The 23,329-nt window shown below is 48.1% G+C and overlaps 1 protein-coding gene across 1 annotated transcript in view; it reads left to right on the top strand.

Annotated features, from left to right (window-relative positions):
* F8 (coagulation factor VIII) overlaps positions 1 to 19,716 on the top strand; it is a 74,203-nt gene extending 54,487 nt beyond the window's left edge. Inside the window, exons 19-26 of the mRNA XM_038416083.2 lie at positions 492 to 608; positions 3,222 to 3,293; positions 4,258 to 4,343; positions 7,106 to 7,261; positions 8,073 to 8,217; positions 9,190 to 9,338; positions 10,431 to 10,607; positions 17,649 to 19,716. Of these exons, the coding sequence (XP_038272011.1) occupies positions 492 to 608; positions 3,222 to 3,293; positions 4,258 to 4,343; positions 7,106 to 7,261; positions 8,073 to 8,217; positions 9,190 to 9,338; positions 10,431 to 10,607; positions 17,649 to 17,804 (1,058 nt within the window). The 3' untranslated portion in view covers positions 17,805 to 19,716. The remainder of the gene's footprint in view (positions 1 to 491; positions 609 to 3,221; positions 3,294 to 4,257; positions 4,344 to 7,105; positions 7,262 to 8,072; positions 8,218 to 9,189; positions 9,339 to 10,430; positions 10,608 to 17,648) is intronic.
* Positions 19,717 to 23,329: the final 3,613 nt, after the last annotated feature.

Raw genomic sequence — 23,329 nt, 5'->3', positions numbered from 1 at the left:
CCTCTTCCCCCAAGACCCTAGCCCCCACTCACTCCTCTCCACCACCTTGCCCCTGTCGCTCAGCTTTATGGCTGGTAAAAAGTGATGGGGCCATGGCCCCCTGGCTCTCCCATTCCAGTGCCCCTGCTCCTAAGTGCAATGTAATACAAACAATTAATATATTTGTTAATTATTATTAAGTATCAAATTCAAGTGCATTTATTGGGCCAAACTCATTCCTGTCTAATTGTACTGTCTTTGATGAGGTTACACCAGGGAACAATTTGACCCAGTTAATGTGCTGTTAAGGCTCAGGAAGCAGCCTGGCACCCATACCCACCTTGGGCAGTACTTTACTCTATGAGTAGTCCAGTGCAATTGGCATCATGGCAGCACAATCTGCCCTCAGCATGAGTGAAGCAGGAGTGGGCATAGCCACCATTGGCTGCTCTTTTAGCCGCTAGAAATAAATAATCCTTTGTTCTGCCCTCCCTCCCATTCTTCTCACCCAGGTGTCTTTGGAACGGTGGAAATGCGCCCCTCCCACGCAGGGATCTGGCGGGTGGAATGTGAGGTTGGAGAGCACCAGCAGGCTGGAATGAGCGCCCTGTTCCTTGTGTATGACCCGAGTGAGTGACTCTTCTCCTTGTTCTACATTTGCCTTCACTGACTCTTCATTCACCTCCCGAGAATTTCATGTTAGACAGCAGGGGAGAGTATTTTCACAGGTGCAGAAGTACTCGCCTAAGGCACTCTGGAGAACAGGGCTCAGGCTCCTCCGGTCACTTAGGTGCTTTTGAAAATTTTACCCTCATGGCCCTCAAACTTGGACACACCAGTTTTCACCCTCAGTCTGCTCTGGGCAAATGAGAGTTACAGCACTGAATAATCTAACCACCTGACCAAGCCTATAGAAGAGACAGCAGGATAGCTAAATGCCATCATTCACACCTGCAGTGAATTATACCCCCATCTAATAAGGGGCATGTGACTATGGGTGCAAAACTGGAGGCCAGCTTGAACCACCGTTAAAAATTTGCCCCCAGCAGCCTGATTTTCAAACCCTAAGATGCTATGGGCCACGTATAAAAATGTGCATACACTTATCACCACGACTGTATGCGCTAATCCAGCTGACTAACTGAATAGGGAAATACCCATTTGTAGATAGGTAAACTGAGGCACAAAGAGGCAATGTGACTCGCCAAGGGTCACAGAGGCTGGCCACAGATGGTCATGTTCAGCAACACTCTTTACCATGTAAAGTGGTGCAAAATCTGTTGGGAATTGCAGTAAAGTCTTTGCCAGCTCAAGAGTGTAAATCAGTTTCCACCTCATTTTAAATACTAATTTCACAACAGAAGGAAAGGATTGATTTGTTATACATAAGAGAATCATAGAATCATAGGCTTAGAAGGGACCACAAGGGTCATCTAGTCTAACCCTCTGCCAAGATGTAGAATAGTTGGCTTTACATAGTAAAGGTCTCTTTCCTCTTCTTAAGGAGCATTAAATGTGAGCCAGAAAAACTTTGTTTAAAGATAAATTAAAAGCCACTTAAAATTCAAAATCCACTTTTTACTAGAAAGGGCTTGATGTGAAAAGACTGTGTCAAGTACTATGATTTTTTAAGAGTCTAAGTTATAATGGAAATAAACAGCCCAGTGCTCCGCAGATCAGCAAAGGGACTTTAAAAGATAGGAGTTGTCAGCCAAGATGTTCTTAGAAATATGAAGATCTGTGTTTAAAAGACACTGCCTAGCAACAAATAGGTCTGGGAGCCAGACATCAGTACACAGAAGAGAAATTTGTCAACACAGCTGTCACACCAATGACCCAAAGAGAGGAGATGTATCAGAGGACTCTCTGAGAGGCGGCTGTGAATTGTAATATATACCATCCCAGATTGGCTTATAAACCAATAATAAAAGCTGATATCACCCGCAAGGGTCAAAATTAGGAACAAGGGTCTGTAAGGACAGATTTAAAAATCTGCAAAGAATTTTTTAAAATGCTAGAAAATCAACTCCTGCCTTACTTACATGCCAGGACCTGAGTTCAGGCTTTTGGGGTCCTCCTGTGATAGCTGTAGCAGTTAGGGTCACTAACACCTAAGGCTGGATTGAGGTGTTCTCTCATTTTGCAGCTCTTGCTGTATTTGGGAATGTCCCTATGGTGCTAGCAAAAAAAACAGGGTTCATGGTTCTATCTCCTCTTTAAAGCGAGTTTAAGATCTCTGACACTATGTTTAAATTCAACACCTGTCAAAACTTAAAGGAGAGACTTGTCAGGTCACTGCACTGTGATGCCTCTTGACATCTGCACTGCACAGTGACTGTTAACACTATTGCTCTGTAGCATCGCTTCGTCACATGGCAACATTGTAGCACAATGAAGTGGCATTGGCTCTAAGCATATTGCCATCCTGGGATGCTTTCAATACCCTGGCTGCACAGGGTGGTAGGTCACAGATAGCAGGACCTGGTCAGAACTGAGATGGCAGGGAACTTGGCCATTTGAATTCTCTAGTGTTGGCACAAGCCGTTGTCTGTCTTGGTTCATGTGGGTCCCCACATCCTGAGTTTCAATTTGGAATCCAGGTTTCAGTGAATCAAGAAGTTTTTTTCCACCAAATGCATCCGATGAAGTGAGCTGTAGCTCACGAAAGCTTATGCTCTAATAAATTTGTTAGTCTCTAAGGTGCCACAAGTACTCCTTTTCTTTTTGCGAATACAGACTAACACAGCTGCTACTCTGAAAGAAGTTCAATGATGCTCAACTGAATCTGCCAAGTTGGCCTGGTTCCTAGTTGAAACTACTGGGTATCATGTGATTTACTCTCCAAATCTTGAACGGCCCACCCCTGAACCCTAGCTGTGGCTGGAAACTTGGCCCAGGTTCACACGAAGCCCCACAAAACTTGGTGCACCTTTCAGCAAGCCTGGCCTGACCTCTGGGTTGGTAACAAGCCACACTTGTCCTAGGTTGTGGATTTGTTCTGAAAGACTGGCCCAGCACTAACTGAGCGCCCTTATGGCAGGTGATGTCACCTGAGTACAATGGCCACCAGCCCCAGGGAAGGATCCAAAGCAGTACTGTGTGGGCTCCCTGGCTGCTGTGCCAAACCAGACTTGGGAACCTAACTCAGTGTCCAAGACTGAAGGCTCACCTAGGCCTTAGCTTCAAAGGCCAAATGAAATAGCCCATAAATCTTCTTTCCTCTCTCTTCCCCTTTGTTGCAGAGTGCCAGAACCCCCTTGGCCTGGCTTCCGGTAATATTGCGGATGCTCAGATCACAGCTTCAGGGCAGTACGGTGAGTGCTGGATTTTTTGGCCTTGTGACCAGGAGGAACGTCAAGTTTTCATCAGGCTTAGCCAACACATGCTGGCAAGGCCTGACCTACTCAATCAACTTTCCTAGTCGAGACAAAGCCTTTTTTATGGAGTGGTTCCTGCTTCCTACCAGATACCATCCCGGTATTGAAGGAGTTGTGGAGGGAGCAGACAGGGGCTGGCAAAAGCCATACCATACATACCATCTAGAATGCCTTCTTCCCTGGGCCCATTCAACTGGGTTTCAAACCCTTCCTTGATTCCTAGAGGCCTCAACATGCTGCATTGCTTTGCCTTGGAGATTTTATCCCTTACCTTCTATGCCTGGAATGATTCCATTGCAACCACAGTTAGATGAGGCGTCTGCAATAGACAGGTGCCTTAAAACATCTTTGCTGTTTAGTTCACTACTTCATCTCAAGTTCAGCTCTGCCTGCCTGCAGTGGCCAGCGAGCACTCTTCTGTCAGCTGAGAGCAACCTCCTCCAGCCCCCAAAGGAGTCCAGTGAGAATCCATTTTTTAGCCATTGTTATAGCAGAAGTGTGGCCAAGATGCTTGTTTCTCCTCACAAGAAGATATGGCCCTGTACAATCCAGACAGCACATGATGCATGGGGAGACCCTGTTAAGCCTCTACTGTTAAAGAGAGGGTAAACGGGAGAAGTAGGTCTCTGTTTCACAAGGATGCCTGAGTGGGGTTACCCAGACTTTGTGTTTCTCTGTCTTTTTAATCTGAGCCCAGATTTTACCAGTGAAGAGCTCTCTGATACCTGCACTTCCCATCTGACAGTGAACCAGTGTCTGAACAGTGAGGGGCAAGCAGACAGGCCCACTGAGGGATGTGCTCTGACTCTGCTGCTGGTTCTGTAGTCATCACATCTGTCTGTCCATGTCAGTGACTGAACTCATGCAATGGCTTCCCCATCTCTCTTGTGTTCTTCCACAGGTCAATGGGCGCCTAGGCTGGCCCGGTTAGATCATTCGGGGTCTGTCAATGCTTGGAGCACTGACAGCGGCAACTCCTGGATTCAGGTAGGTTTCACTTATGGAAGAAGGAGACATTGTTAAGTGAAATTAATAGTAGCCTCTGATGCCTGCAGGCACCAGCCATTTGTGCTGTGGATGAGCTACAGAAAGAGGCAGTGAGCAATTCAGTCTGGGAAAGCCCCTCAGTTTCTCCACCACCACATCTACAGTGCCCTCATGCTATTCAGGCCATTGCCAGACTGGGATGTTTCACCCCCCCTTCCAAACTCCTTACACACACACACACACACACACACACACACACACACACACACATAAGCACGCTCCTCCAAACCCCCTACATGCACAGACACACACACCCCTCCAAACCCCTACACACATACACACAAATGCCCCTTCCAAGCCCCCTCCACACATACATACACATGCACGCAGCCCTCCGAACATCCTACACATACACACACACGCACCCCTCCAAACCTCCTATACACAAGCATATACACCCATCCCTCCAAACCCCCTACACACACACACACATGCCCCCTCCACACATACACACACATGCACGCACCCCTCCAAACCCCCTCATACACACACACACACACATGCACCCCTCTAGCCCCCAAACATACACACACCCCCGTCCAAACCCCGTACACACACGCATATACATCCATCCATCCAAACCCCCTACACACACACACACACACACACACACACACGCCCCCTCCACACATACATGCACACACCCCTCCAAATCCCCTACACACACACACACACACACCCCTCCAAACCCCCTACACACACACACATACACACTTTTTCCTGCAGGTTTAAGTTACCCTTTTCCCCACTTGTCCCCTCCTGCCAGACTCTGTGCTCCCATCCTGACCTCAACATCTGGTGCCGCATGTTCTGCATCCTCTGGAGCTAACCTCAGTGCCCCCAGATGGATCTGCTGCTGGAGTGAGAAATAGCACGCGACTCCCAGTGCCGCAGAAAGGGTCCCCTCCGCCTGCCTACCCCCTCCCTGCACCTTGTGCCTAGCATCTCACCCACAGGCTGGTGAAGTCAGTAGTATCTGCCTCCCTCTGATGGAGAAAACAAGAATATTTCATGTTGCATAGAGAGAAAAATAGCAGATTCCCTTTTGGTGAGAAGTTTCCTATTAATGAACAGAACAGATGAGCTGCCCTCCATGTTTATTTTTAATGTGGATTTTCCTGCATTGATGTAACACGCATAACATTGGTTAAGTAACACTGCACTGTAACATTGCAACCCTCAAAGTGAATTCTTAGCTCAAACTGCTGTGTGTGAGGATGCTAGCCCTAAGAATGGGAGCAATCCCCCAGCTTTAATAGTTAAAATCTTGACAAGTATTGTAGCCAGCACTAGTCATCCCCGATTCACATAAACACCAGGTCAACCCACACATGTAAACAGGAATCATAGAATATTGGGGTCAGAAGGTCATCTAGTCCAACCCCCTGCTTAAAGCAGGACTAATCCCCAATTTTTTGCCCAGGTCCCTAAATGGTCCCCTCAGGAATTGAATTTACAACCATGGCTTTAGCAGGTTAATGCTCAAACCACTGAGCTATCTCTCATCCCGCTATCCTGACTCCAACAGTGACCAGTACCAGCTGCTTCAGAGGAAGGTGCAAAATCCCCTACCAGACAGTTTTGTAATAACCTAGCCATAAGGGAAGAATCTTCCTGACCCTTATCAGTTAGGGGTTGACTTGTGCCCTGAAGTCTCAAAGTTAATATTCCTTATACTATTTTATCCCATCTAATATAACTTTGGGTATTCTTATTATTAATATAAATGTCTGAACCTTTTATCAATCCTGCTACACACTTGGACTCCATCATATCTTGTGGCAATGAGTTCCAAAGGTTAATGATCGACTGTTTCCTTTTACCAGTTTTAAATTCATCCCTTTTCAGTTGCATTGAATGCCCAAAACTATGCTGTGAAAATGTGAAGGGAAATGTAAACCCAGAAAAGTCACTGTCATGTTAAGATAATTATAACAAAGCAAATAAAACTGTAATGTGCCAGCACAGTGTCTGTGATAATCTCCTGACAATGCACACACAATAATAATACTCTTATAGCATGCTCCATCCAAGGATCTCAAAATGCTTCACAAATAGTCATTCAACCTTTTAGCAACCCTGTATATTATCCCTATTGTATGGATGGGGAAACCGAAGCTTGAAGTGACTTGCCTATGGTTACTCGCAGGTTTGGTAGAGCATAAGTCCTGAGTCGCTACCCCATTTTTTTAAACCGGAAGACCATGTCCCCTCCTTTTGAGGCTCCTCTTTCCCCAAAGGCAGTAGTAATCTTTGGTCCATTCAACCCATACTGGTAGGTGTGATTTTCCTAAGGCCAGTTAGTATCCGTGCTGGCTGTGAGAGACTGGGGCCACTGGGGCTGCAGGGTGAATGGAGAGAAGTAGATTGGCACATTTCTTAGGGGCTGTCAGTGCCATTGCAGAAGGTTGTTTGGGTTTGAGTAGCAGAGGGGAAGATGATGAGAGGGTGGACTGAGGTCTCCCAGTGGCCCCTGCAAACACTGATGGTGTGGGATACCCCAGCCTGGTCCTAACAAATTATCCTTGCTCAATGAGCCAGGGTTCTCCAACACCCTCCCAAAATATATCATGGAGGGAAGCTCCTCCCCAACCCCAAACCTGGGAAGAGTCAAACCCGGTGCGCAAGTCACGCTATCGTTGGCAATGGATACCAAATGGCAATCTTCCTATGGGAAATGAATCTCTATATTCCCTCGGTAGGTGGATCTGCTGCGTCCCATGATCCTTCATGGCATAAAGACCCAGGGAGCCCGGCAAAAGCTCTCCAGCCTCTACATCTCCCAGTTCATCATCTTCTATGGTCTTGATGGGGAGAGGTGGAAGAGATACAAAGGGAATGCCACCAGCTCCCAGATGGTGAGTAAAGGAGAGAGGATAGGATCTGAAAAGGATGCTGCATCTTTCTAGAACTGACTGATAGGCCAGGATGTGATGAAGGCAGGCATCCTGTCTTCTGCAGCTGCCGGAACCCCCTCCAATTCATATAATTATACAACGCTGTCTCAGGGGGTAAATATCTTCCTAATCCCAGCAGGTGATAAATTTCTATCCTGAAGCATGAGGATTCATTGCTCCAGTAATTGCATCCTAGTTCATGTCAGGGCAGATCTTTTTGTCCATATAAGTGTCTGACCATTTGTAAACCTACTCTTCAGTGACATCATGTGGCAGTGAGTTCCAGAGGTTAATTTTGGGTTGTGTATAATAGTATTTATTAGTATCCATTTGAATGGTGTTTCATATTTATTTCACTGAGCCCTTATCCTTGGGTTATGAAGCTGGTAAGGTTAATAAGTGCCTGACTGGAGTGACCATCCCCTTGACACTCATTATCGGTAATGGTCTCAAGTAGCAGTGGGGGAGGTTTAGGTTGGATATTAGGAAAAACTTTTTCACTAGGAGGGTGGTGAAGCACTGGAATGCGTTACCTAGCGAGGTGGTGGAATCTCCTTCCTTTGAGGTTTTTAAGGTCAGGCTTGATAAAGCCCTGTCTGGGATGATTTAGTTGGGGATTGGTCCTCCTTTGAGCAGGGGGTTGGACTACATGACCTCCTGAGGTCCCTTCCAACCCTGATATTCTATGATGCTATGATTATTTTGTAGACCTCTGTCCTCTTCCTTCTGCATGCGCTGGAGAAACAGGGCCCCATCTGTTCCCTTCCTGCAGGTGTTCTTTGGGAATGTGGATGCAACAGGGGTGAAAGATAATCGTTTCAATCCCCCAATCATAGCCCGATATATCCGCCTCCACCCCACACACTACAGCATTCGGACCACGCTGCGCATGGAACTCATTGGCTGTGATCTGAACAGTAAGTCCCACCATGAGGCCCTCTGCTCCTGGCTCCTCCTCATGCCCTCTAAAATCTAACACTGGAGCAGAGGGGGACAGGGGCCTGCACCTGTGAGGCGCTAAACTCTCAACTCCCGCTGATTTCAGTGACAGACGAGGGTGCTCAGGGCCTGGCAAGGTTAGACCAGGTTGGTGGTGGGGCTGACACCAGACACACCAAGATTAGCTGCAGGGGACAGGAAGAGGGAGTGACATCTGGTAGGTAAGTGATGCTTGAAAATCTCCTTATTGGCTGATGGCTATGGCTATCCTGGGAAGAGCGCAGAGCTAGCTCTCGGTGCTGACGCTGAAGCTGTGGGTGGGTGTATTAGCCACGCTGAGAGCGCCCTCCTAGAAAGAGTTTCTGATCCTCACCTGTTTTAAGGCTGTGTTTAGAACCCTGTTTGCTTTTGGTTTTTAGTCAGCTGCTATTTCTGTCTAGGGGAGTGATGGGGAGCAGGTGAGTAGATGGAGTCCCCTCCTCCCACACACACTGGGGCTGGATATGTGGAGGCATGTTGGGGAGTGAAGGACATTTCCTCCTGACAGGTTTCAGAGTGGTAGCCATGTTAGTCTGTATCAGCAAAAAGAACAAGGAGTACCCTCTAAGGTGCCACAAGTACTCCTTGTTCTATTTCCTCCTGAGTGACTCAAGGAAAACAATCCCCCCTTCTCCCCCCAGCGAGAGCAGGCTGGAGGGAGCAGGAGCTGCTTTGGGTGTTGGGTGTGTGTCCCATGCACAGGACTGTTCTGGAGACATGGGAGCTGGGCTGGCAGGGGATTGCAGAAGCTGAAATATAGCCAGGTAAGGTACGTGCACAGCAGGACTGTGACAGGTGCTCTTGATGTGATAACAGATGCTGCCTCCTATATGTTGGCCTGTAGGCCACCAAATGGGAGTAATAGGCAACCAGAAGGCATCTTGGTTTCTATTGCTTCAACTCTCTTCCAGGCTGTTCCATGCCTTTAGGAATGGAGAACAAAAGTATTTCCAACCAGCAGATCTCCGCCTCCTCCTACAGTGAGAACATGTTCTCCAGCTGGGCTCCCTCCCAAGCCCGACTTAACCTGCAGGAGAGGACTAATGCCTGGAAGCCAAAGGTAACCAGGGGGCATGCCCCACTTTTAAATGGGGGTTTCCCAGCCCGCAGGAGCACTGAGCTAGTGACAGAGCACTGGCTCGCCACACTCCCCACCTCTCCTGACAGGAGACCCTGTGGAGAATGGTAGAGGAGCAGTAGCTGTGGGTCAATCATAGCTGCTCCAGTCTGAGCAGGAGGTTTTGTATGGCAGGGTGCAGGAGATCTGGCTGTGGGTCAGATCATAACTACACCAGTTCTGGTCTCTCTCAGCAGGATGCGTTACAGAGATGAGAATAGGAACAGTGAGTGCACTTAGCATGAGCTGTGATCCCTGGCCTGATGTTCAGAAATGTTGAGCACTCACCATTCCTTCCCACTGACATTAGTGGGACCTGCAGTGGCTCAGCCCCTCTGAGAGTGAGGCCAGTTCAGTTCAAAGTCTCTTTGGATCCAGCAGCACCTTGTAGAACATTTAGGCCCCATCCACAATACAAATAAACTGTGACTGCGACACTCTTGTCTGCCATGCTTACAACACACCAGGCTGAGTTGTGTCCCCACAGCAGCCTTTTTCGCAACACACATGTCTCCAATGGGTTTGTGCATCTGCACCGATCATGCTCCCTGCCATGTTTGTATCAGGGCACTGTGGGAAAATCAGGGTAGCTATCCCACAATGCCTCAGCGGAGTACATGAAGCAATGCATTTTGGGATGCCCTACTGCAAAGAGGCTGGGAAGGAGGGCTGGCCAACCTGGTGACACAGATTCTGTCAGGAGATTCTACTCACACAAGGAAATAAGTGTCCTCATTTGGTTCCAGAAGCATGCTATGTGCCAGTCTAGCAGGGCAACACCTGGTTAGCTGAAATTGTTCTGAAGTTTTAGCACCAATCATGTCCAGAGATGGTTACCAACTTGGTTCAAGGTTACGGCATAGAAAGGGCTTTGGCCTGTCTGCTCCCTGGAGCTGAAGACATTCTGAGAGTAGTGGGAGGGACTGGACATGGCTAAGTAAAAGTTCTGACATGTTGAGAGCTGAGGGGACCGTTTGCACCATGTCTGATGGGTATTTCTGAAGGGGACATGAAGGCTGGTGTGTCATTCCCCAGGTGAACAGCCCCAATGAGTGGTTGCAGGTGGACTTTGAGAAGATCATGAGAGTCACTGGAATTGTAACCCAGGGCGCCAAAGCCATCTTCAGTAAAATGTTTGTGAAGGAGTTTGCTGTCTCCAGCAGTCAGGACGGCTCGCGTTGGACTCCAGTTCTCCAGGATGGCGAGGAGAAGGTAAACAGATCCAGGCTGGTGCCTGGGATACCAGGGAAAGCCCAAGGGATCACAAATACTGGTACTCAGGGCTGTCCTTAGGCATACCCAGCTATGCTGTGTAGGACATCCAAAAATATGGGGCACCGCTGGGTCTTAGTCTCCACCCGCCACCTCTTCCTATCCCTGTTCTGACCTTTCCTGCAGGCTCCGACCACAGCTGGCTGCTGCAGCCTGCTGAGTCTTCCTCTGGAGGGGATCCAGTACTTAAAAGTGAAAAAGATCTGGCTTGACAAAGCCCTGGCTGAGATAATTTAGTTGGGGATTGGTCCTACTTTGAGCCAGGGGTTGGATTAGATGACCTTCTGAGGTTCCTTCCAACCCTGATATTCTATCATTCTATGATTCTATGAAGAAAAGGAGTACTTGTGGCACCTTAGAGACTAACAAATTTATTTGAGCATAAACTTTCGTGAGCTACAGCTCACTTCATCGGATGCATTCTATCATGCATTCTTACAACTACAATACCCACCTGATGAAGTGAAGAAACAGATTGACAGAGCCAGAAGAGTACCCAGAAGTCACCTACTACTGGACAGGCCCAACAAAGAAAATAGCAGAACGCCACTAGCCATCACCTTCAGCCCCCAACTTAAACCTCTCCAACACATCATCAAGGATCTACAACCTATCCTGAAGGACGACCCATCACTCTCACACATCTTGGGAGACAGTCCAGTCCTTGCTTACAGACAGCCCCCCAACCTGAAGCAAATACTCACCAGCAACCACACACCACACAACAGAACCACTAACCCAGGAACCTATTCTTGCAACAAAGCCCGTTGCCAACTCTGTCCACATATCTATTCAGGGGACACCATCATAGGGCCTAATCACACCAGCCACACTATCAGAGGCTCGTTCACCTGCGCATCTACCAATGTGATATATGCCATCATGTGCCAGCAATGCCCCTCTGCCATGTACATTGGACAGTCTCTACGTAAAAGAATAAATGGACACAAATCAGACATCAAGAATTATAACATTCAAAAACCAGTCAGAGAACACTTCAATCTCTCCGGTCACTCGATTACAGACCTAAGATTGGCTATCCTTCAACAAAAAAACTTCAAAAACAGACTCCAACGAGAGACTCCTGAATTGGAATTAATTTGCAAACTGGATACAATTAACTTAGGCTTGAATAGAGACTGGGAGTGGATGAGTCATTACACAAAGTAAAACTATTTCCCCATGTTATTTCTCCCCCCCACCCCACCCCCCACTGTTCCTCAGATGTTCTTGTTAACTGCTGGAAATGGCCCACCTTGCTTGTCACCATGAAAGGTTTTCCTCCTTCCTCCAACTTCTGCCGATGATGGCTCATCTTAAGAGATCACTGTCCTTACAGTGTGTATGATAACACCCATTGTTTCATGTTCTCTGTGTGTGTAAATAAATCTCCCCACTGTATTTTCCACCGAATGCATCCAATGAAGTGAGCTGTAGCTCACGAAAGCTTATGTTCAAATAAATTTGTTAGTCTCTAAGAAAAGGAGTACTTGTGGCACCTTAGAGACTAACAAATTTGTTTGAGCATAAGCTTTCGTGAGCTACAGCTCACTTCATCGGGTATCCGATGAAGTGAGCTGTAGTTCACGAAAGCTTATGCTCAAATAAAATTGTTAGTCTCTAAGGTGCCACAAGTACTCCTTTTCTTTTTGCGAATACAGACTAACACGGCTGCTACTCTGAAATTAGTCTCTAAGGTGCCACAAGTACTCCTTTTCTTTTTGCGAATACAGACTAACATGGCTGTTACTCTGAAATCTATGATTCTGTGAAAAGCCTTCCAGTCTGCCAGACCTATTAGGATAACACTGAAACTTTTAAAGAGCCATTCAAGTGGTAATGAAGCAAATTTAACAGGCATTTGCCAAACCCCAGGTATATACTGTCAGTTTCTGAATTTTACTGACAAAAACAGTTGTGCATTACTGTAATATTTACTCAGAACATGTTAGTCTACAGGACCTTAGTTTAAAATTTGCTTTAAAAATATTTCATTAGTGTGTTGCTGAAGATTATAAAATCACATCTCTAAAAAATCCTTGCATAGATTTTTAGATGTACAATCTGGTATTCATCTTTAGCCTCAAATGCTTGGATCTTCAGGCATATATTTTTTTAATAAAACCTTCAAAAGACCACCCTTTTCTAAAATATACATGCAAGCCCGAGCTGCCATTGGGCATAGGGGCACCAGTTTAGTAATACTGCATAGAGCCCCATAAATCCTAAGGATGGCCCTGCTGGCTCACACTTGGAGAGGGGCTTGCAACCCATCTGTATCCTTTATTTAACCAACAGCAACTCCTGGGGCTTTTGTCATGGGCAATTCAAGGGCCACTTGGCAGTGATGTGCTGCCAGGGTTGTGATGTTGTCTCTTTGGATGGAGCAATTAGTCAGTGTTTGCAGCCTTGCAGGGTTTTTTCTGCTAGGATGAGAAGTTGGTGCTAGGAGTCAGGTCTGTTCTTGGAACAATCCTGTTTATCTACAAGAATGCACACAAAGTCCTGGTTCTCTCAAAAGGTAGGAAGAAACAACACAGGCAGTTTCTTGGCTATAAAATTCCCATGTCTGCCCCTCCAGTAGGGGGCCAGTCACTCATTCCTGAATACTGGACATTCCAGTACTTCTGAGAATGGCATGACCCTGACCCTGCCAGCGTGACCCTACCCCCACTGGTCGGAACTTGGACGCACAGTGCATACAAGGTCATGCTGCATGGGGCAGCGGGGGACACGTCATTGTTAAGAGCACACTGCTCTTCAGAAGGGCATCCCCCACCCGAACAAAACCACGTCCATTTTTTTCTGTGCAGAAGTGGGACATACCCTAGAAAAGCAGGACTGTCTGGTTTAATACTGGACAACTGGGTTCTTATCCTCCAGTGAGCTCAGCTTCCTCTCAGGATCACACTTACAGCTTCTCCAGTCATCCTGCTGGCTTTCTTCTGCTAACACACACAGGCTTCCAAACCAGTCTCCTAGCCCCTGAGTTTGTACTCAGCCCATTGAACTGCCAAGTACTTTGGGCAAGCCCTCCATTGTCTCTGCTACATAAAGGGTGTTGTTTGCTCCTTCCATTGAGCCTAAAAAACAGTGCTTGGCACAACCATTGGCTTTACCAGAGTCTATATTTGCTTTGGATCAGACTCATTAGTCAGAGCCATTAGTAGCTTTCAGTCCCCCTCAGCCAGCTGTAAACCCCTATTCCAGGGAAAGGGCTGATCTACACTAGAAAATTAGTCAAACGTTGCTCAGGGGTGTGAAAAATCCTTGAGTGACCAGTTAAGCCAACCTAAAAGTCCCTTTGTAGACAGCGCTAAGGCTTGTCTACACTACAAAATTATGTCGACCTAAGAGCAGGTCTACATTACAAATTTACATTGGCACAGCTGCAGCCTGTCTGGTGAAGATGCTCTAAGCCGATGGGAGAGAGCTCTCCTGTCAGCTTAATAACTCCACCTCCGTGAAAGGCGGTCACTGTGTTGGCGGGAGAAGCTCTCCCCTTGACATAGCGCTATCTACACAGGTTGGTAGAACTCCGTTGCTCAGGGTGGGTGTATTTTTCACATAGTTATACTGAAGTAAGTATGTAGTGCAGGGGTGAAAGAAGTCTAGGGACTTACCAGTACAGGGCTCGGGCCAGCACAGGCCCCTGGAAAGGATGGGGCCTTGGGCGGAAGGAGCGGGCTGGGGGGTCAGAGCCAGCCCCGGACCACCCTGTATCAGTAAGTGCCTCCTTCCCCCTCCCCTCCTCCCGCCGGGATAACAGCGGCAGCCGGGGGCTCTGGCAGCGGTTTAAAGGGCCCAGGGCGGTAGTGACGACCAAGCCCTAGGCCATTTAAATCATCCCTGGAGCCTCACCACCGCTTCTCCAGGGCTCCGGCAGCAGGGCTCCGGGGACGGGGCTCCAGCCGCCACTACCGCCCCGGGCCCTTTAAATCGTCCCCAGAGCCTGCCGGAGCTCTGGGGAAGTGACGGCATGGCTCCGGGGATGATTTAAAGGGCCCTGGGCTTGGCCGCCGCTACTGCCCCGGGCCCTTTAAATTGCCGCCCCAGCCCCGCCGCCGCTACCCCAGGGATCTGGCAGCAATTTAAAGGCCCGGGGGCTCCAGCTGCTGCTGGGAGCTGCAGGCCCTTTAAATTGCGCCTGGGGAAGCCGATCCACCCTGGTACGGTGCACCAGCTCTTGCCGGTAGGCCGTACTGGAAAGTACCGGCATACTTTTATCTCTGATGTAGTGTAGACCAAGCCTTAGTTATGTACCAAGTAATTGCACAGTAATTAAATCACTTTTGCTCCTTGTGTTAGTGGTGCATGTCCTCCCCAGGAGCGGTTGTACCAATTGTACTGTCAGTGTGGGGCATTGTAGGATGGCTTCTGAAAACCAGTAACAGTCAATGACACACTGACCTGTGTCAACCTAACTACATCAACATTGACTCTACGCCTCTCACGGAGTCAGTGTAATGGGGCAGTTACATCAATGGGAGCGAAATTTTAGTGTAGATGCTTTGAGTTAGGTCAGGCTGCCTTGTGTGTGTCGACCTAACTCTGTAGCGTAGACCAGGCCTAAGTCAATGGATGAATTCTTCTGTCGACCTAGCTACAGCCTCTCGGGGAGGTGGATTTACTGCAGTGATTGGAGAGCCCCTCCCGTCAGTGAAGGTGCTGTCTACACTGATGCACTATGGTGCTTTAAAGGGTAAACATAGCCTAAGTGTGTTGCAGGGTGCTATGGGACTAAGGTAATTCATCTGTTCTACCATTGAAACAAAACTGTCTTTTCAGGGCACTAGCCAAGGAGAGATGCAGCAACCCCACTTGGCAAACAAACATTTCCTGAGTTGCACTTGCTAGGAGTGCCTGGGGTGGTTGCTGCATGTGGATAGCATAGCACAGTGCAGCTGGAGGCAGAGGGAGGATAGCCTTGTTGCAGGGCTGTGCATATTTTTCCCCATTTGAAAATACCTCGCCCAAACCAAAACTTTTCCGTTTGTTCCAAAGATTTTCTAACCCTTTAAAAATAAAATTGAAGCAAAATTTGAAACAAAAAGTCATTTTGAATCGAAATATCTATTTTCCATTTTTTTGCATTTTTTTCTTGACCAAAACAATTCAGAGAATTTGACACAAATGCATGAGTTTTGAGGTGAGAAAGAGTTTTGTCCAAAAAATTTCACCCAGCTCTAAGGTATGGTTTCCTGCCATTGTGCCCATTGGTGCTTGTGCCGATATGAAGCCTTGCAATGGTGCAGAATTCCATCAGCCCTGCTTGGAACTGCATCAGCCCTTGTGCCACCTGGCCCGTCAGAAAGCAAAGTACAGGGACTTGTTGAAAACACGCATCACCCACAAATTAGAAACTTGCAGGCCAGAATAAGAGACTTGGTAAAATCCTGACTGTGCAATGGCCCAAGGGGATGGGGATAATGGAGGAGAACTGATTACCATGTGTACTGCAGCACTTGGGTAATGGGAAGAACTCATGACACAGCAACAGTCTATTAGTATGTGTATTCCCTCTGTGTATAAGAATCATAGACCCAGAGGGTTAGAAGGGACTGCAGGGGCCATCTGAACTAACCCTACCAAGATGCAGGATTTATTGGGTCTGACCCATTCAAGACAGGTGGCTATCCAGCCTTCTTTTGAAAACCTCCAGTGAAAGAGCTTCCACAATCTCCCGAGGAGTCTGTTCCATTGTCTTACTGTTCTTAAGGCTAGGAAGTTTCTCCTGAGACTTAATCTAAATCTGCTGTGCTGTAGTTTGAACCCGTTGCCTCTTGTCCTGCCCTCTGTGGCAAGAGAAAACAAATTTTCTCCATCTTTTTAATGGCAGTTTTCAAATATTTGAAGACCGCTATCACATCCCCCCCGCAATCTCTTCTCTTCCAAATTAAACATATGCAGTTCCTGCAGCCTGTGCTCATACAGCTTACATTCCATCCCTTTGATTATCTTTGTCGCTCACCTCTGGATCCCTTCCAGTTTCACTAAATCCTTTCTATACATTGGTGACCAAAACTGGACACAGTACTCCAGCTGAGGCCTAACCAGCGCCGACTAGAGCAGTACTATCACTTCCCGTGACTTGCATGCTATGCCTCTGTTAATGCAACCTAAAATTGTATTTGCTTTTTTTGCAACAGCATCGCATTGCTGACTTATGTTGAGGTTGTGATACACAACAGCTCCCAGATCTTTTTCAGCAGTGTGGCTGCCACGCCAGTTATCCACCATTCTGTATCTGTACATTTGGCTTTTCTTCTCTAAGTGCAGCACCTTCCATTTGTCTTTGTTGAATTTCATTTTGTTGTCTATAGCCCATTTCTCCAATTTATCAAGATCCTTCTGAATTTTAGCTCTATCCTCAAAAGTGTTGGCACCCGTCCCCCAGCTTTGAGTCATCTGCACATTTCATCAGTATGCTCTCCATACCGACATCCAGGTCATTAATAAAGATGTTAAACACCACCCCATACACTGCTCCCCCCCCATATAGTAGACCCGGGCTGTAACAGAATGATAGAGAAAGCCTATTAGAGCAATTAGCTGTCTACACCCAAGCCAGTGCAGAACTGCTTCCTCTAGTTTATTCTCCAGATCTTTGTCCTGTTTATTTTTAAATTTCCCAAGTGATGAAGCTTCTACCCCTTTCCCTGGGAATCTCTGCTGCAATCTGATAGACCCTGTTGTTTAGAACCCTCCCCCTCCTTTGCTTCCTTTCTTCCCACTCCTCCCAGGTATATCGTCTGCTTGCACCACCTGAAATAATTCCCCTCCTGTGCCCTTCAGATACAGGGATCGCCTTCCTTAGCATTGTCCTACCCCCAGCTGAATGAGATTCCTGCCTAGAGTAACTCCACTGACATCCAGGGGCTGGTTCCTGGGATGAATCTCTGAATCTTTCCCCACTGGGGGAGTGAGCAGCCCTGACATGGCAGAGCAGAGAAAGTGCCAACGATTTCTTCCTCCTTTCAGATCTTCAAGGGCAACCAAAATCACTTCAGCACAGTGGTGAACTCCCTGGATCCTCCACTCTTTGCCCGGTATCTAAGGATACACCCCCGCCGGTGGCAAAACCACATTGCCCTGAGGATGGAGTTCTTAGGCTGCGACGCCCAGCAAACATACTGATGGGCTGATAGCTTTGGATTAAAGGACCTAGCTTTGGCTGGACACAGAACCATCACCAAGCCTGGAGCGATCCAAAGAGGAAGATCTTCCAAAGCCCCTATGAAGGGCCACATTCACTGCAGGTCTAAGCAGAAGCAGCATCATTCACTTCCGTGGAGTTTCATGTATTTACACTAGCTGGGTTGGGAATGTGGCACAGAGCACTCCAAGTGGTTGGAAGAAAGGGGCCTGCAAAGGTTTATGTGTCGCCTGCCCTTCCCCTGTCTTTCTTTTTCTCATATACTGTGTGCCATATAGTCGGAACATAGCACTAAATAATTAAACAGTAATTTTCCAGCAAACATCTGCCGCCACCCCCCCACACCCTCTCACCTGTCTTCCCCAGCTCAGCCAGCCTTGAAATCCCCATGGGGCTTAGAGTCAGCATTCATAGCAGCTAATAATTATTTAGCAGCTGAGATCTGCTTCGTTATTTTCCATAAACTCTCAGTGACCTGGCCCTCGCCCCAGCACAAGCGATGGAGGGTGTGGTCTGGAGGGAGAGATAAGAACATCGCCCAAGGGCCGTGTTTTGCAATCAGTTGGGGTTCAGCGCACCCAGTGGCCCCTGCCAGAGTCCAGGCTGGAGCTGTGCTAGCTAGGTGCAATGCCTGAAGCCAGCAGCCATGCAGCCTGACTCAAGGCTGTGGGATTTGCCCCACATGCCCTTTTGTTTCCCTTCCTTTGCTGAGTCAATAGTGCTCCTGCACTGTCATGGCCCAGTGCCACCATTCTGTCTTCAGCAAATTGCTCTCTTGTTGGCAGTCATCTCCTGGAGCAAACACTCCTTCTCCTGGGGCTTTTCTCCCTTTCTGTGCTCTCGGTAGCCTGCTATGGGACTTTGGCCCGACATGCTGATAGCACGTAGAGTGCAGCCCAGGCAGGCTCTCAGATTGTCACAAACAAGGATACTTTCTGTCACACACACGTACCCACCCCCACCAGATGCTCTGTCAGGCCAGGGACCATTGGAGGTTGGGAACATTTTACAGTAAGGCAATCTAGCCCAGATAGCATCTTCACACTGAGCCTCGTACGTTAGGGGAATCTGGAGTAGGAGCTGGATTTGGCTGTTATGCTCTTTCTCTGCTTTGGCTGAACCCAATGGCTGCTTTCCCATTAACTTTAGGTAGACTGGGCCTGGATCCAAACCGCGTGACTTGCGACCATCTCGGCTTATGCTAGTGTCTGCTGCTAGCATATTAGAAACAACAGTGCTTGGAGCGCTATGATTAGACTAGACTGCCAGGCTGTGATCCAGTCCCTTTCCCAGGCTGCACTATAGACACTGGCCACACACTGTGTAGAATCCAAACTCGCTGCCTCCTGAGGGTTGGCTTTATTAACAAGGCCACAATAAGATAATGTTCAACTCAAACTTTCTCCCGTGGCTTGGGTGCGCCTAAGGCTCCTCTTTCTTGACTACTCAGCCTACACCCCAGATCCTCAGTCCCCAGAGGGCCTGTCCTACCTCCCTTATATCCAAGTGGGGTAATGAGTTACCTGCCTTGGAGACTCAGCAGAACACAATTAACGATTTCCCAGCAGGTTCACCAGGGTGGATGGAGTATTTCAGGCAAACACTGCGAGCCTGTGACAGGCACAGAGATGGACTGACCCCACCTCGGGAGCACAGCCAGTCAAAGAGCAGGCATGGACCCCTCAGTATTATGGTCCTGGTGTGGTTATAGTTAGGTTCTGGTGTTTTCAGATGGGTGCCCACCTACAATGACCTTTTCACTTCTTCCCCTGGCACATTTTTTCTGGGTGTTACAACTACCAAATCCCCAATCTGTGCAGACATTGTTTAAATTGAACTGAACAAAAATAAAATCGATCTTACTGAGGTAATCCTAATAAAGTCCAGACTCCAGACAGATGGCTCTGTGCTTGTTTTCAGGGTTTGCGACCAATCCAAGCACTCGCTACTGGAAGCCAATGCCAGCAATGCAGACCACATAAAAGCTCTCACCCCCGAGTAAAGTTTAGCAGCAAAATATTTTTAGTCACCAATCTACTTGGAGTGGAAATATTGAAGCAGAGAGCTCCTCTGGTGAGGATGCTGATTCCGAATTTGCTTCATGGGTCCTTGATTGACTGATCCCAGATGACCCCATTTCTTCTCATACCACGGTTGATTCAGGGGTTAGACAGTGTACATTTCTCCTCAGCTCCAATGGGCATTCAGAGCGCGCTGCACTAGAACTAGTCAGAAAATCATTTTTTCCCCGCTGCAAAAAATGTCAAAAATGTAGGGTTTTGTTTGAAAATTTTCTTTGCAATTTTTTAGATTTTTGTTGAAAAACTAAAAACTGTGGGGGGGGGGGGGGGGAAGAGGCAGGAGAGAAATCACAAAACCAGAAACAAGTTCATAGAATATCAGGGTTGGAAGGGACCTCAGGAGGTCATCTAGTCCAACCCCCTGCTCAAAGCAGGACCAATCCCCAATTTTTGGCCTGGATCCCTAAATGGCACCCTCAAGGATTGAACTCACAACCCTGGGTTTAGCAAGCTAATGCTCAAGCCACTGAGCTATCCCTCCCCTGCAAAAGTCCAACAATTTTTTACAAAAGGGACTTTCATTTTTGGTGAAAATATCTGTTTCACCGAGAAGCCTAAAAAGACTTTTCTCCCCTTTTAAATACCATCCAGCTTGAGGCCCAGGATCTGCCGCATTCCGGCAGGTCAGAGCGTGAAACATTTTGAGAGTCTGGCAGAGGATAGAGGCTGCAGCGATAGGAACCTAGTGAGATTAGACGAGCTAATGTTGAGGCGTTGGGGAGGGAAGTGGGTCCCTCTCTCTCGAAAAGTGATCCACTGTGTGGAAAAGCAGCTGGCTTTCCTTAACCGAATGCAGTGATTCAGAGGAGACAGGTGATGGTTCACCAGCTAAGCTTCCATAATCAGCCTGCTCTTTGGGGATCACTGCAGAATCTGTCCAGCTGCCAAGGATTCAGGATGAAGGGAGTGTAGGGGTGAGAGTACAGGGCAGCGAGATGGAGGGGGAGTTCCCTCCCCTCTCCCTGGCTTGGTAAGGCACACAGCTCCCCTGCTGTCCTCCTCCTCTCCCTGGCTTGCAGCTCCCTGTCATGTTAGACCTCAGGCTGGCCATTTGGGTGAGGGTGAGCGCCTAGCTCACCTCATACGTAGTTCTCTGGTGTGGTTCTGAGGTGCCCCCTTCCATTGATGCCATGTAAGCAGGCCTGCCCCCTGCCAGGGGATGGCAAGCAGGCCAGACAAAAGAAAACTAGTTCCACGGCCCTTGCATCATGCATAGGAGAGGGGAGCAATCTTTCAATACTGCAGGCTGTTGCGGCTCCCATTCTCCTGGGTGGCTAAACAGGGTCTCAACAGCAATAACGGCCCAGCCCATCTTCATCCTCAGAGGACTGAGGCGAGCGGTGCGTGCACACCATGCACCAGCTAATAATAACACAGTGCTCCAGTCTGGTTTGGGTGGCACCCCAATTTGTTGCGTTCCTCCCTTTCATAGACCCTTGTCAGGGTCTGACAAGCCTCATAGCTGCTTGGGTGGGGGCTGATCCTTAACCCCCTCTTGACTGGTGTGTGTGTGTGGGGGAGGTCAACTCCCTCCTCCCACAGCTGGATAGTGACATGAGAGCTCCCCCTTTTGTTTCAATCTACTTTAACCAAGGCAAGTGTGGGGAAGAGAAGGGGGGGTGATGTCATAAAAGCAGCAGGGTTCCACATGGCAGCTTTAGAACCAGAATGGAAGACTCCAAGATCAGATGTGACCAGGTGTGGGAGTGTGCACGTGCACACGAGCATGTCCTCTGGGGCTGGCATTCTGCAGTTTGGCCATCATCTGGAACTAGAAGCCTGATTTGTTCCCCCGGGGTTTGGCCTCACTGCCCTAGGGCTGCCTCTGACAGTGAGTACCTGGTAATTTGCTCTGTACAAAAATCTTTTTACGGACATGATGGCCTGACAGCAAGAGAGTCTCAGTCCTTGCTCTGTAATGTGGCACCTTTGTATTGCTCTGGTAAAAGATGAGAAAAACAGCCTTGATATTCTGGAGTGTGTGTGTGTATATGCATGTGCAGATACAGATGTGTGTGCGTGTGTATGTGTGGGACAGTGATTTTCCTGGGGACTGTAATAACAGCTCTTTGCATGGGTGGTATAGCGAGATTCCAAGACATTGCTGGCCAGCCAGGAAAGCCACTCCCTTGGAGAAAAGCAACACGAAGCTTGAAGCAGGTTGGTCTCAGTGGAGGAATGGCTCTCCGTGCCACTGGGTGACTAGCTGGGCTGTAATAGACAGTGATAAATGCATCCCTACAGCAGTGCTAGCTCAATGGCACAACGCAGCAGGACAGTCAAAGAGTATCTTCAGTGGGTCCTAGATACCCTAACAAGGATAGGAGTACTTGTGGCACCTTAGAGACTAACAAATTTATTAGAGCATAAGCTTTCGTGAGCTACAGCTCACTTCATCGGATGCATTTGGTGGAAAAAAACTTTTTTTTTCCCACCAAATGCATCCGATGAAGTGAGCTGTAGCTCACGAAAGCTTATGCTCTAATAAATTTGTTAGTCTCTAAGGTGCCACAAGTACTCCTTTTCTTTTTGCGAATACAGACTAACATGGCTGCTACTCTGAAACCTAACAAGGATGACAGGCCTGAAGACTAGGCCTGCCAGCTGGTGGAGGCACATGGAACATCCATTCTCTGTGCCCTAACACTTGTGAGCGGTCCGCTGTGGATTGAAACACACAAGCATCCTGCTTTTACAGTGCTGCATGGGGCAGGATTCCTGTGCATTTCAATAGGCGTGAAGGATGTGCCATCACACAGGCCATCATCAGTGCATCCCCCTGGTAACCCACATTCAGCAGCAGCCAATATCTGACACTTTAGCTGACAGGAGGATTCAAATATAATGCCACCAGGTGGTGCTGCATTGCTGTATGTGAACAGCAGGAGGATGCACTCCTCGTTGGCCCCTGCAGTGACTATTGCCCAGAGCAGGAGATCCGATTACCCTTCAGGCCAACTGCATCATCACAATAACAACCTGCTCACAGGAACAGAGTGACCAGACTGAAGGACGGCTCCCCATGCTCATCAGAGCAAGGAACTCCTCCCTGTGTGTCTGGTGACGTGAATCTTAACAGGGTCATTGCCCTCATTAGGGGAAACAAAGAGCACTTCAAACTCAGGGCTGGAAACCTAAGGATTCCCAGGGCTCGGAACAGGCTGTCTCTCAGTGGCTTGCAAGCTGATCTTATCTTTTATTTTTGGAACAGGAGACCAAACAATGTCCTTTTCCAAGGTGATTTTTCCAGAACCCAGAGCAGCTGCAGGATATACACTGAATCTAGATACTCCAACTCACTCAGTGTCAGAATACAGCTGGCTAGGGCCACTGCACCGCTCAGTGATTTGCTCCATGATACCAGTTCATGATGGACCACGCTCCTCCTATGAACAGCAGCTCACAAGCTAGTGCCAAAGAAACCC

The sequence above is a fragment of the Dermochelys coriacea genome, chromosome 9 (genome assembly GCF_009764565.3).
Source record: "Dermochelys coriacea isolate rDerCor1 chromosome 9, rDerCor1.pri.v4, whole genome shotgun sequence".
Taxonomy (NCBI): Eukaryota; Metazoa; Chordata; order Testudines; family Dermochelyidae; genus Dermochelys; species Dermochelys coriacea.
The sequence above is the reverse complement of the archived record's forward strand: the minus strand, read 5'-3'. Positions and strand labels throughout refer to the sequence as shown.